This window comes from Anguilla anguilla, chromosome 13 (genome assembly GCF_013347855.1).
Source record: "Anguilla anguilla isolate fAngAng1 chromosome 13, fAngAng1.pri, whole genome shotgun sequence".
Classification (NCBI taxonomy): domain Eukaryota; kingdom Metazoa; phylum Chordata; class Actinopteri; order Anguilliformes; family Anguillidae; genus Anguilla; species Anguilla anguilla.
The window spans coordinates 2,732,033-2,747,500 of record NC_049213.1 but is presented as its reverse complement, the minus strand read 5'-3'; the positions used below and the strand labels follow the sequence as shown (position 1 = coordinate 2,747,500).

General features: G+C 48.5%; 1 protein-coding gene and 1 long non-coding RNA gene across 2 annotated transcripts in view; one reads left to right on the top strand and one right to left on the bottom strand.

The window, feature by feature from the left end:
* The window catches only part of apcdd1l (adenomatosis polyposis coli down-regulated 1-like), a 22,037-nt gene extending 8,925 nt beyond the window's left edge, over window positions 1-13,112 (top strand). The window contains exons 2-4 of the mRNA XM_035387315.1: window positions 7,091-7,274; window positions 9,009-9,531; window positions 11,947-13,112. Coding sequence (XP_035243206.1) covers window positions 7,091-7,274; window positions 9,009-9,531; window positions 11,947-12,705 — 1,466 coding nt within the window. The 3' untranslated portion in view covers window positions 12,706-13,112. The remainder of the gene's footprint in view (window positions 1-7,090; window positions 7,275-9,008; window positions 9,532-11,946) is intronic.
* A 706-nt stretch (window positions 13,113-13,818) lies between these two features.
* On the bottom strand, window positions 13,819-14,231 carry LOC118210856. The gene is made up of 3 exons (XR_004761922.1): window positions 14,168-14,231; window positions 13,998-14,065; window positions 13,819-13,859 (listed from the first exon to the last, which is right to left on the bottom strand). It is a non-coding gene; the product is annotated as an uncharacterized LOC118210856 (long non-coding RNA).
* Between the last annotated feature and the right edge of the window lie 1,237 nt (window positions 14,232-15,468).

Below are 15,468 nucleotides of genomic sequence, written 5' to 3'. Positions count from 1 at the left end.
GGGCAGGCCTGACTGTACTACAGAACCCATGAGCACTTCTGTGTCTGACTCGACTCGGAGGCTCTGAAAACAACATGGGCCCCGTCTGCAAACAGTTTGCACAGGACTGCTCCAAATAGACAGGTACGGGGAAACATATTTTTAGACGTCCCAAAGGACAGGACCTCAAAAGGCGGCAGCTGCCAAACTTTCATCCCAAACACAAACAAACAAGCGGGTGCCTGGAGGTCTTTCATAAATTACACACCATCTGTAAATGTCAAAGTCTCCAGTGTGTGGAAATGTCTCGTGATGGCACATCCAGACAGGTAGATTACTTTGGCCTCTAACAAAACAATCTCATCTTGGCAGCAAGGTCAGATTGATATGGACCACACATGCTTTGCTGCTTTGCCCTCTGCTGGTCAGGTTGCAGAATGCACTAAATCAAAAGGTGAAGAAGGGGATTCACAGGTCTGACAACGTGCCGTAATTGTCAGTAGGTTTGAGATTTCTTCATAGCAAACTCTGAATTCCATAAACTATTTCTATAATTCTCCCTTTCATATGGCCTTTCACAGTACACTAAAACGTCAGGATTCTCTTGCTGTTTTCCGCCATGACGATCTCTTATTCCCTTATCGCACAAACCTTATTTATTTTTATTTATTTATTCAATTCATTTGACAGGGAAAATGTAAATTTTTTAACATAAATTTTGGCAATAGAAATGTGATGCATTGTACCAGATATAGCTAAGAGCTCGTTTTCACCTGCAGTCCCTGGGCAGGTGTACAACAGTAAAACAGCCAAGACAATCACAGTATACCAAAGAGTCAGAACAATCACAGTATACCAAAGAGTCAGAACAATCACAGTATACCAAAGAGTCAGAACAATCACAGTATACCAAAGAGTCAGAACAATCACAGTATACCAAAGAGTCAGAACAATCACATATAAAACAGTCACAGGTAAAACAGTCAAAAAAGTCAGGACAATCACATGATACAAAATACACTATAAAACTCATAAAATAATACATTACGATACAGTTACATGACGTTGCAGTAGTAAAAACACAGAGGACTTTATCCTCATGTGGACAGGAGAGTAACATCCTGTAATGGTGGAAAACCTTGACGGCGGCATGTAGCCTGTGATTTGCCTGTGTATTCCTCTCATGGTGTTTGCTTAGCAAGTGAATTTCACGTCTCTATGTCACATTTACTCAACGCATGCCAAGTGACTAAATAGTGAAATGTAAGTGGTAAGGAGAAATAAGGATAATAGACGGGACGCCGCGCCCACAGACCCTGTAAGGACATCTCCTCCGATGCTCATAAATTCACAACTTGGAGGTATGGCCGCGTCTTTTCTGGCTCAGACGCCTTCGGAATGGAACGCAGTCAAAATCGCGATAAACACTCCCTTTTCACTGGCCCGACTTTCTAAGAAATCTGAAAGTAACTATTGTTTAGATAACAATGCTTTATGTATTTGTCAAACCATTGTAATTTGAAATACAAATCTTTACCTTTATTGCGACGGAACCAACTTTGTTCTGCGATTTTTGTTCTTAAATGTTTTTATGCGTATATATATATATATATATATAGGCTAATTGTAGTTACTCACAAGAGCAAAGAGCACTAAATAGGCTATATCTTTTTGATATATAGGCTTGCACATACGATTCAAAGATAATATTTCCAAGTAACCATTGGTATGGGCCTAGGCCTAATATTCAACAGATTTTAGATAGCTGCCGTGGTTATTGTCTTCCTTTTTGCAAAAAAAAAGAGGAAAAAATAAACGGCCTAATTGGAACCCCAATTGCTCAGTAATTTTAATTTTGAGGCGGGCCTCTCCCCTCTTCTCTCTCCTCCCGCGTAAACGCAACCATATGTTGAAGCGCGCGTAATGTTTTCCACGGAGCCCCATGGGGACGCGATCCAAAGCAGCGCGGAGGGACTGAAACACAACATTTATGGGGGGGAAATCTAAAGCAAACGCTGGGCAAACATAACTCCTATTAAAGCGTACATTATACTTCTACGATCCTTTATTACTGTATGTTACCATTCTTGTTGGCTCATTGAAGTGTCAGTTGTTACTCGTTGTTTAACATTTGCCCACCATCACGGGGCGCTACAGTGCTCCCATTGTAGGAGCATTTGCTCCTGAAAACTGATGTGCGTTGACTGTAGAAAAATAATTTAGGAACCCATCTAATGAGAATGCATTTTTGTGCTCCTAAATATTTTAACATTGGAGCTGATTTTAGCGTTCAGCTATATCATAAAACAGACCGTTAGAGGTGGTTATCTGAGAGAGATCGGTAGAGCAAAAAAAGAAAAAAAGAAGGAAAAGAAACGAAACTAGTCAGAAATGATTTGGACCTGAATTGCATTGGAGCGAAACAGAGGAGATGAAAGGGCGATAAGTGTTATTGCGTAACGTGTATGTCAATAACAGCAGAGATTGGAATTTAATTATACTTGGAGAGGGAAACTGCAGGCCTATATTTTTCATTTAAGTAACACACGATGTGTACTTTCTTAGTTAAAGGACGAAACACAATGCACATCGGGCCTGTAAACAGACCTATATTTAAACCGGGAGAGGTATCAAATGAAGCATCAAGACACACGGAAATCGTTTCAACAGTTGAGAAAAAACAACCCGTTTGGATTCAAACTCACCCTAAAGAGGATCGGTCTAATTACCGGCTCGGAACATTCTAAGGGGAAGCAGGTTGGCTGACTCACACAAACAAAGACCTTCTCAATTAAAGCAATCGCAATACAGTGTCATTCAAGATCACAGGGCACAGCCATTCCTCGGTCGCAAGCCGACCGTGACCCGAAACGTCCACAACGGACATTGTGCAGACGCTTCCACGAAAACACGAGAGACCCCAGCCCCCCGCCCCGCGCTCGCTCAGATGGGGCTCTCCGCTGCACCGGGACGTTCATAAAGCTGTCCCCAAACCGCGGGGGGGTCTTTACGGTCTCGCGGGGAGGGGGTGTTGGGTGGATGGGGGGGGGGGGGGGGGAACGAGAGAACGAGTCTGCGGGGACTCATCCCCTCGCTGTTTGACGTTTGGCGGTGGAGGCTGAAACTGGAGCCGTCCCGCTCGAAACAAACAGGACGTCCCCCTGGAGGGGAGCCTCTGCACTCCCAGAGCATTTGGGTTCAATCAAAATCAAGTTGGGCCGGGTCGCCTCGCGCTCTCCCTGTCCTCCAGTTCTCCTCGCGTTGTCAGGGTGGGGCCATGCAGCATGCACCGGGTCCAATCCCCGTACTCAACCGGGTCCAATCCCCGTACTCAAACTCTTTACGTATTTCAGAAACAATATTAATCCCATAGAATTAGTACATGAGCGCCACTGAGTGTGCCGATTCGCTTTAAAACCCAAGGTTCCGAACATTAATATAGCAGCACAATTTGGACGTGTGCATGGATATGAAACAACATCTGAATGTTTTTGTTTGTTTCACAGTAATTCATAAAATAACGGTCAGACACGCCTCTACGTTCCGAGTTCAATTTACCGCCTATTTGTAAAGAAAAGTGAGCCACAGCAGTGAGCGGCAGAGACCGCGCGGCACAGAATGAATAAACAAAGACACGCGAGGAGTCCATTTAACTCCCTCCGTCGACTAAAAACAGGGTCGTCATTTTCTCATTTTCATCTAAAATCTTCTCAAGTTTAAGGACTGAATTTCCAGAAAAAAGCAAGTAAATAAACAAAAGAGAATTGCTGCTGGCTGCTGATGGAAAGGACAAGCCAAACCGACGGTCTCTCCTCTCCACAGAAGCGGCCAAGTTGCGATTCAGGTCTATGCACGGCAGTAATCGCCTGATCGCCGCTCATTACAAAGAAAATTACAGAACTGAACCTGCGAATGAATTCCTGTCAACCATAACGCCTTTTTAACTTGGAAGAGGAAGATTTATTTTAACTTTTATAAATGATTTTAACAGCCTTTATTTGTCCTTACATATTTTTTACGTTTTGTGGATCATTCAGGAACGCTATCTAAGGAAGGATTTTCTCCAATTTTAATGATTTACTTATAATCATTATATCCGGGTCTCTCCAGAGGTATCTATTCTATCCTAATTTAGGTTTGTACATTGTGGGCCTGATTAGCTAAGGCCTTGAGCATATTTGGAACCTTTTAACATACAAAACCAATAAACTGACCAACGATTGGTTATGATATTTGTTTTGCACCAATCATTGGTTGTGTTATTGGTTTTGCACGTGCTAAAGGTCTTAATATATCAGGCCCGGTGAGTTATGGGATATTTTGCCCATCCCACTGAGAAATTTCATCCTTTTTCCACCAATAACAACACTGGCTTGAAGTGACTTGTTTACCCTTCAAGATGCACAGAAATATAACGTATTTTATTAGATAATAAACAAGCAAATCATAAGCAAATCATAATACATGAAACACATACATGCAAATTCATATTTCAAATTCCTGGATTGAAAATACTGCCCGTCCCTGTTTGCCATAGTGTGAGCAGACTTGCGAACAAGCAAAAAAATTCTGTTCTATTTAATTTGTCCTCCTCCAGTATGTCATTTGTGTGTGAAAATCTGTTATTGTTTGTTGTATAATATTGCTTTGTACCGTGAATGATTGTGGAACAGATTAATTCTGCATCTAATCTGGTGTTCATCTGTGCTTGATTTATGCAATGTTTTGTATGCTGCTTTGGGTAAGAGCATCTGCTAAATGAATTAATTAAATGTTGGAGAGTTGGCACAGTTCGAAGCACCGATACATCCCACCCACAATGCACGGCAGGTTGGCTGTCTCGCAAACCTCAGAGGAAGCCATTTTTTTGTTATGCAAAAATGTGAATTATATGTTCATACCCAGATTGAAAACATCATTAAGAATTTCCTTTTGCTTTAGTATTACAGTTATTACTTACTGTTGTTTTGAATAGTGTCTTCAGAAGCAGCCAATTTCTTAAAGATGGAAAGCATGCGTACCCAGCATGCCTTGGGATATTTATGCACGGTCTTCACTCACATTTCACAATAGATCATTTTTCCCGTTTGCTGAGTTGAGAATGAAGGGCTGCAGTTTGCCTTCCCTGGTGTGGGGACTGGTGTGCGGTAGTGCCATTTTGAACAGTAATAGAAGCGGACATGTTGAGTTGTGCAACGCAGGGTAATGAGAAACAGCAAATCAAGCTGACCTAACGGGTCTCAAAGGGGTTTCAAAATCTTGGCTCTATCACTCATGCGTGTGCACGAGCATTTAGATGTCCCGGTTCATTCTGGTCCAGAATGTCATCAGAAACGTGTAATCATTTCTGACATTTAATAAGATCGAGTGACATGGGCAGGTGGCTAGAAGTGAAATGCTGAACTCTGACCTCCCTGAATCTGGGTGAAATGCTGAACTGTGACCTCCCTGAATCTGGGAGAGATGTTGAACCTGACCTCCCTTAATCTGGGAGAGATGTTGAACTCTGACCTCCCTGAATCTGGGAGAGATGTTGAACTCTGACCTCCCTTAATCTGGGAGAGATGCTGAACTCTGACCTCCCTTATTCTGGGAGAGATGCTGAACTCTGACCTCCCTGAATCTTGGAGAGATGTTGAACTCTGACCTCCCTGAATCTGGGAGAGATGTTGAACTCTGACCTCCCTGAATCTGGGAGAGATGTTGAACTCTGACCTCCCTGAATCTGGGAGAGATGTTGAACTCTGACCTCCCTTAATCTGGGAGAGATGTTGAACTCTGACCTCCCTTAATCTGGGAGAGATGGACGGACCCAGCAGGCTAGTGCCTAGCGGAGCTCTGGCATCAATCTGCTGGCTGCCTGTCTGTGGGCACTGCGGAGTCGGGTGCCATGGCGATCTGCTGGCTGCCAGTCTGTGGGCACTGCGCATCGGGTGCCATGGCGATCTGCTGGCTGCCTGTCTGTGGGCACTGCGCAGTCGGGTGCCATGGCGATCTGCTGGCTGCCTGTCTGTGGGCACTGCGCAGCTGGGTGCCATGGTGATCTGCTGGCTGCCAGTCTGTGGGCACTGCGCAGTCGGGTGCCATGGCGATCTGCTGGGTGGAAGACCATCCGCCAACTATTCTGCATTATTCCATCAGCAGATCCTCACCTCCACTGCCTCTCCTCAGCTGTCTGAGCGGACCGCTGTGGTGGGAATTTGCAGTAGAAACTGGTGGACTGACAGGTGTAACGGTGACAGGTGCAAGTGCGCCATTGTGTATTTGCTAGCCGAGGGCAGCCCAACTGCGCCATCCAGTGGCCATCCACAGGGAGTCCAGTTTTCGTACCCACTGCAGATCTAAATTTGCTTACTTGTGGTCACTAGACAGAAACTTTGCATATAAATGATATTCTGATGAATGTTTGCTCAGTTACATCATGAACTAGCCAGCCCTTTAGGTAGTGAGTACGCCTGCAGTCACATCTGGGTAATATTTCAGATATTTGTACTTGAGATGTTTGTTGGCATGTGTGTATATCATGTGGATTGCCTGTCAGTTCTGCAGTTTTTTTTTTCATTTCTTCTCCATCTGCAAAGCAAGCAACACATCCACCATTTTGATTATAGTTCACAGACACATTATCTGAGAAGTACATTATATATTTAAAGATATATTTTAATGTATTTTTTCCCATCTGCGATGGACTGGTGAACTGGTGATGTATTCCTGCCTCTCACCCATTGCATGCTGGGATAGGCTCCAGCACCTCTCGTGACTCTGACCAGGAATAAGAGGGGATAGATAATGGATGGGTGGATGGATTTTTGTCCATCTACATTTGCAGTGAGGTGTATTTGTGAGTTTAAAATGGATGAGTTTAAAATTATAGTTATATTTTACTTCTTAAATTTTGCTATAAATAGGGGATATTTTATGTGTATTTTTGTGATACAACAACACCTGGAATTACTGTCAAAATATGTTAACATGACTGTAGATGGCATACAAATCTATGCAATAATATGAGATTAGGAACCCATGAGGCTCGATATCTTTAAAGGACCCTGTCTGCAGACAGAACCACAGAACCCTAATTTCTCAGTTTCTCTTGTTCCTGTGTCTGCAGTTGCCTTGGTGATGGGAAGTAAATTATGGGAGGTGCCGACAGCACCCTTCACCTCTCCGGTCAACAACACAGCCAAACTTCTGTGGGAGCCACAGTGCCAGGCTCAGCTGAGCCACCTGCAGGACGGAGCCAAAATCACTGCGCTCATTCCACCAAAGCTTGAGGGTAGCTGGGTCTCCTCCAGGCAAGTCATCCTTACCTAGAGCTCCCAGAGCTGCTCTACATCCTTAACTAGAGATCCCAGAGCTGCTCTAGATCCTTAACTAGAGCTCCCAGAGCTGCTCTACATCCTTACCTAGAGCTCCCAGAGCCACTCTACATCCTTAACTAGAGCTCCCAGAGCCACTCTACATCCTTACCTAGAGCTCCCAGAGCTGCTCTACATCCTTAACTAGAGCTCCCAGAGCCACTCTACATTCTTACCTACAGCTCCTGGAGCTGCTCCACATCCTTACCTAGAGCTCCCCGAGCTGCTCTATACATCCTTACCTAGAGCTCCCGGAGCTGCTCTACACATCCTTACCTAGAGCTCCCCGAGCCACTCTACATCCTTACCTAGAGCTCCCAGAGCTGCTCTACACATCCTCACCTTGAGCCCCCAGAGCTGCTCTACATCCTTAACTAGAGATCCCAGAGCTGCTCTAGATCCTTAACTAGAGCTCCCAGAGCTGCTCTACATCCTTACCTAGAGCTCCCAGAGCCACTCTACATCCTTAACTAGAGCTCCCAGAGCCACTCTACATCCTTACCTAGAGCTCCCAGAGCTGCTCTACATCCTTAACTAGAGCTCCCAGAGCCACTCTACATTCTTACCTACAGCTCCTGGAGCTGCTCCACATCCTTACCTAGAGCTCCCCGAGCTGCTCTATACATCCTTACCTAGAGCTCCCGGAGCTGCTCTACACATCCTTACCTAGAGCTCCCCGAGCCACTCTACATCCTTACCTAGAGCTCCCAGAGCTGCTCTACACATCCTCACCTTGAGCCCCCAGAGCTGCTCTACATCCTTATCTAGAGCTCCCAGAGCTGCTTTACATCCTTACCTAGAGCTCCCAGAGCTGCTCTACACATCCTTACCTAGAGCTCCCAGACCTGCTCTAGATCCTTACCTAGAGCTCCCCGAGCTGCTCTATACATCCTTACCTAGAGCTCCCCGAGCTGCTCTATACATCCTTACCTAGAGCTCCCAGAGCTGCTCTAGATCCTTACCTAGAGCTCCCAGAGCTGCTCTAGATCCTTACCTAGAGCTCCCAGAGCTGCTCTATACATCCTTACCTAGAGCTCCCAGAGCTGCTCTATACATCCTTACCTAGAGCTCCCAGAGCTGCTCTACACATCTTTACCTAGAGCTCCCAGAGCTGCTTTACATCCTTACCTAGAGCTCCCAGAGCTGCTCTAGGTCCTTACCTAGAGCTCCCAGTCCTGCTCTAGATCCTTACCTAGAGCTCCCAGAGCTGCTCCACATCCTTACCTAGAGCTCCCAGAGCTGCTCTACATCCTTACCTAGAGCTCCCAGAGCCACTCTACATCCTTATCTAGAGATCCCAGAGCTGCTTTAAATCCTTACCTAGAGCTCCCAGAGCTGCTCTACATCCTTACCTAGAGCTCCCAGAGCCACTCTACATCCTTATCTAGAGATCCCAGAGCTGCTTTACATCCTTACCTAGAGCTCCCAGAGCTGCTCTACATCCTTACCTAGAGCTCCCAGAGCTGCTCTATACATCCTTACCTAGAGATTCCAATAGAATTTTGCAGATACAGGTGAACAATTTAGTTTTAACAGGTCAATTATTCCAAGGGTGAGACGGAACATACCAAATTCTGATTTTTGGGTGGAGCTTGCCACTAACGGTAGAAGACAGGACTGTGTAAGAGGCTGTTTTAATTTGTCCCTGCTCTCGCACCCCTCTCCTCTCAGGTGTGAGGTTCGACCCGGTCCGGAGTTCCTCACGCGCTCCTACACCTTCTACCCCAGCCGGCAGTTCAAGGCCCTGCAGTTTTACTACCGGGACGGCGGCTGCCGGGAGCCGGCCTACTCGCTGGTGATCCGCGGCAGGATGCGGCTCCGCCAGGCCTCCTGGATCACGCGCGGCGCCACGGAGGCGGAGCACCACCTGCACAAGGTGGGCGTGGTCTTCCACAGCGTCGCCGCCGCGCGCCGGCTGGCCGCCCGCCTGCCGCCCGTCTGCCAGGGCCGGGCCGGGGCCGGCTGGGTGCCGGGCCGCCTGTACGAGCTGTACAGCTCCAGGGCCGGGGGCTCCAGCTGCCTGGAGGCGCTGGGGTTCTCCATGATGGAGCTGAGTCTGCTGAGGGTGGAGACCCAGCACCACCCCCACGGTGGGACGGTGCAGGAGCTCTTCCTGGGAGACGTGCACACCGACTGGAGCCAGAGAGCCCACTACCGCCCCACTGGGTACCAGCGCCCCCTACAGAGCTCTATGGTGAGACTGCGGCTACGCACACACACACACACACACACACACACACACACGCATGCATGCACACAGACACACAGACACATACACACACGCACACACACAGACACACGCACACACACACACACATACACACGCGCACACACACACATACACACACACACGCACACACACACACACACATACACACGCACACAGACACACAGACGCATACACACACGCACACACACAGACACACGCACACACACACACACACACACATACACACGCGCACACACACACATACACACACACACGCACACACACACACACACATACACACGCACACACACACACATACACACACACACGCACGCACGCACGCACACACACACACACACACATGCATGCACACAGACACACAGACACATACACACACACATGCATGCACACAGACACACAGACACATACACACACGCACACACACAGACACACACACGCGTACACACACATGCATGCACACAGACGCACAGACACATACACACACACACACAGACACACACACATGCATGCACATAGACACACACACAAACACACACACGCACACACACAGACACATGCACGTGTACACACACAACACACACGCGTACACACACAAACACACACGCACACACACAGACACACGCACGTGTACACACACACACACACACACATGCATGCACACAGACACACAGACACATACACACACGTACACACAGACACAGGCACGTGTACACACACAACACACACGCATGCACACAGACACACAGACACATACACACACGCACGTGTACACACACAACACACACACGTACACACACAAACACACACATGCATGCACACAGACACACACACACACGGTTGTACATACGTAAGCACACCTGTGCACACACATGCATGCACGCAGACACACACTCGGGCACACACACGTTTATACATACGCACACACATGCGTGTACACACAAAAACATATGCACATACACATGCATGCACACGTGCACACACACACATAGGTTTGGACATAGCACACACATGTACACACACATTCACACACATGCATGCACGCTTGCACACAGACACACAAAAGCACATGCACAGACACACACACACATGCTTGCACACAGACACACACAAGCACACACACGCATGTACATGTGCTCATACACAGACACACGCACGCTTGCAACATCACTTACCTTGCAAGGCTTATAAAATTTTATGAAAAAAGCAAAAAAGTCAGTTAAACGTTCCTTCCCCTCAATTTAATTATTTAGTGATTATTTAGGCTTATTTCAAGTGTTTCTATGCAAACAGAAGGCTTTAATTGCATTTTGTTGCACATTTAAACTTTCCAAACACACACAGTTAATAAAACTTGAGCATAGGTAATAAATATGAACATTCCCAGTCCCCAGATCTGCGATATGATCCCTCACAAAGCGTATAGGGAACACAAAGGCATGAAAAGGGCCGTTCTGACAGCAGCAGGGGCTGATGGGTAAAATCATGTGAAGCACAGAACCCTCAGAGATCCTGTCCCGAGCACCTCTGCTGTGTCCTGGGACTGCGATTTTGGGCCCAGTCGATTTAAATCACCGCTTGCACACGTTCACGCAACGTCCTAAATTCAGGCACACCTTTTTCCTCGTAGCGTGGAATCCAGTCACCATGCTCACTATAGATTAATATTAAAAACCATGTGGACATTTATGCTGTTCTTTCCTCGTACTAAAATCAATTAAATTTGATTAGAAACGTTTTATCAGCATATAGTAAAGTATAAATAGATATTGCCAAGTCACTTAATGCTTTCATATAAGAGCATACGGTAATATCATAAGATATGCAACATGCAGTTAAATACACATTAAGGGTGAAAGAGGTAAGGGTGAAACAAATAGGTGAAGCAAATTATATGTATAACCTCCCCCCCCCCACGTCTCTCTCTCCAGTTCAAATGGCTAATTGGCAGTAGGCCTATATATTTTAATTTATGGCCCATAAAAACACCAAACTTCTTAAACTGCACCTGGTACTATAACATTACGTTATGAAATCCATGCATAACAAACTGATAAGTACGAGAGCTCTGTAAGGGAAGTGAGGGAAAATGAGCTGAAAATGAGACTTTTAGGGCCCTGCTGATGAATTTGTTATAACAACGCCCCCCCCCCCCCGTACGGGGGAAGGTGTATTTTTCGTCCTTTCACTCATTTCTTTTTATCTGTACGGGTGTGCATGGTTGGATGGTATTGCTCGGAGAAGTAGATCTTATATGCTGGACTTAAAATGATTTCATCTCTCTTTCTCTTTCTCCCTTCTCTCTCTCTGTTTCTCATTCCCCTCTCTCTCTATCCCCCCTCACTCTCTCATTCCCCCCTCCTGTCTCCCTCTCTCTCTCAGCACCACATCCACCCCTGCCCGGTGTGTGCGCGGGTGTACCGGTCCTCAGAACAGCGCCCCCCGGTGTTGCCGGCGGTGCCTGCGGTGGGCCTCTCCCTGGGGGGGCGCTGGGCGAGCCAGGGCTGCGAGTCCCGGCCCGCCGTGCTCTTCCTCACCCGCCTCTTCAGCTTCGACGCGGCGCGGCGGGCGTGGGAGGGGCTGTACCAGCACTACTCCGACCCGGCCTGCCGGCAGCCCACCTTCGCCGTGCGCGCGGCGGGGCAGTACGCCCTGGGGGGGCCCTCCCCCCGCGTCCCGGGGGCCGCCCAGCTGGTGTTCCGGGTGACGCGGGCGTGGGTGACGGCGCTGGACCGGCCCACGGCCCGGCTGCTGAACGCCTCGCGGGCCGGGCGCTGCGGGGGGGCGGGGCTCTGGGAGGTGGGGGCGGAGCAGGACGTCACGCCCACGGGCGGCTGCGCGGCGCTGGGGATCCGGCTGCCGCACAAGGAGTACGAGCTGTTCCGGGCCGGGCTGGACCACCTGCAGCGCCCCCTGCTGTTCACCGGCCAGAGGCCCACCGACGGCTCCAGCCCCGACAGGCCCCACAAGCGCCCCACCTCCTTCCAGGCGCCGCTCGTCCAGTGCACCGCGGAAACCCCGCCCCCGCAGCGGCACGGCCGGCGAGAAGGCCCCGCCTCCGCAGTTGCCGGGTTACGGCGGGATTACGGCTCGGTTCTGGCGCCGCTGCTCAGCGGCTGGTTCGTCCTGGCAGTGCACTGACCCTGAGCCCTCCGCAGTACTGACCGTAGTGTGACTGACCCTGAGGCCTCCGCAGTACTGACCATAGTGTGACTGACCCTGAGGCCTCCGCAGTACTGACCATAGTGTGACTGACCCTGAGGCCTCCGCAGTACTGACTCTGTGACTGACCCTGAGGCCTCTGCAGTCCTGACCGTAGTGTGACTGACCCTGAGGCCTCCGCAGTACTGACCGTAGTGTGACTGACCCTGAGGCCTCCGCAGTACTGACCGTAGTGTGACTGACCCTGAGACTGACGCAGGACTGACTCTGTGACTGACCCTGAGGCCTCCGCAGTACTGACTCTGTGACTGACCCTGAGGCCTCCGCAGTACTGACTCTGTGACTGACCCTGAGCCCTCCGCAGTACTGACCGTAGTGTGACTGACCCTGAGACTGACGCAGTACTGACTCTGTGACTGACCCTGAAACTGACGCAGTACTGACTCTGTGACTGACCCTGAGACTGACGCAGGACTGACTCTGTGACTGACCCTGAGGCCTCCGCAGTACTGACTCTGTGACTGACCCTGAGGCCTCCGCAGTACTGACTCTGTGACTGACCTTGAGGCCTCCGCAGTACTGACCGTAGTGTGACTGACCCTGAGGCCTCCGCAGTACTGACTGTAGTGTGACACTGTGACCTCCCCAGTACTGACCGTAGTGTGACTCTGAGAATGACGCTGAGGCCTCCGCAGTACTGACCGTAGTGTGACTCTGAGACTGACGCTGAGACCTCCCCAGTACTGACTGTAGTGTGACTCTGAGACTGACGCTGAGACCTCCCCAGTACTGACTGTAGTGTGACTCTGAGACCTCCCCAGTACTGACCGTAGTGTGACTCTGAGACTGACGCTGAGGCCTCCCCAGTACTGACTGTAGTGTGACTCTGAGACTAACGCTGAGGCCTCCGCAGTACTGACTGTAGTGTGACTCTGTGACTGACCCAGTACTGACTGTAGTGTGACTCTGAGACCTCCCCAGTACTGACTGTAGTGTGACTCTGAGACCTCCCCAGTACTGACTGTAGTGTGACTCTGTGACTGACTCTGAGACCTCCGCAGTACTGACTGTAGTGTGACTCTGTGACTGACTCTGAGACCTCCCCAGTACTGACTGTAGTGTGACTCTGAGACCTCCCCAGTACTGACTGTAGTGTGACTCTGTGACTGACTCTGAGACCTCCCCAGTACTGACTGTAGTGTGACTCTGTGACTGACTCTGAGACCTCCCCAGTACTGACTGTAGTGTGACTCTGTGACTGACTCTGAGACCTCCCCAGTACTGACTGTAGTGTGACTCTGTGACTGACGCAGTACTGACTGTAGTGTGACTCTGAGACCTCCCCAGTACCGACTGTAGTGTGACTCTGAGACCTCCCCAGTACCGACTGTAGTGTGACTCTGAGACCTCCCCAGTACTGACTGTAGTGTGACTCTGAGACCTCCCCAGTACTGACTGTAGTGTGACTCTGTGACTGACGCAGTACTGACTGTAGTGTGACCCTGAGACCTCCCCAGTACTTACTGTAGTGTGACTCTGTGACTGACGCAGTACTGACTGTAGTGTGACTCTGTGACTGTCCTTCATCCAGCACTGGAACAATCACTGCACCAGCGGCTGCCAGTCAGCCAGACAGGGACGGGAATAAACACTCTTATATGTCCTTTTCATTAAATAGTATCAAATACCTCCAGATGTATCTATAAGCTTACCCCAAAAGGCGAAGTTGGGCCAGAGCTATAAACCATACAAACAAATAGGCAAACAAACTTCATTAAATATGAAATGTGTACATGCAACCAGACCTTTAAAATGCATGCATTGGAAATGATGTCCATCACTGTCAGGCTAAATGTGGTCATGTTTTTAATAGAGAAAAATACATCCAGCTCCATTAAAGGGGGGCCTATGCTAAGAAAGATTGCTCATTTTCACATTGCGTCCAGAAATTAATAGGCAGTCTCCTTTCTTTTTTTTAGAAATTGGAAAGAATGGAACCTATCCATTCTTTTTGGAAAGTTTTTTTTTCTTCCACAGCTGACAATGCAATGCTATTTCGGACAGAAATAATTTTGTCTTTTTGATAAATAATAATCATAAATGATCAGCATATAGTCTGGCTGAGGAATGTACAGCAGACCAGAAGAGGTTATTTTTATTGAATATGAAATTAAACAATACGTGTTATTGGAAATAGAAATTGACTTTATTATTATTTTCTTATCAAGTGTTCAAAACCATAATTTATACATACACTATCAGTAGTATTGTCCACCTCTCTCTCTGTACTGTATATATGTATGTTACTTTAATCATTATTCTCGATGTGATGCGCTCAGAGGAAATGGTCGTGACTATGAGGCATTTCTGTTTTTCACACTGATCACAATGTACCAGGTTTTCAAGCTACAGAGAGACACTGGTGTGAATGCAATAGGAAGCAGCACATCTGGACAGACGCATTTGCATTGTTTGACGCATGAGTGACGGGCATTCCAGAGGTGCGGGGCGACGCACCAAACCCAAGCTGCAAACTAAAGGACGCGGAGACGGAGAGGCCCGGCCAGAGGCGGGACTGGGACTTCCACAGGGAGCAGAATCGTCTCGGCATCGCGCGCTGCGGACCCCTGACCCCGAGCTGCGTACCTGCAGCTGCGTACCTGGAGCTGCGTTCCTGGAGCTGCGTACCTGCAGCTGCGTACCTGGAGCTGCGTTCCTGGAGCTGCGTACCTGCAGCTGCGT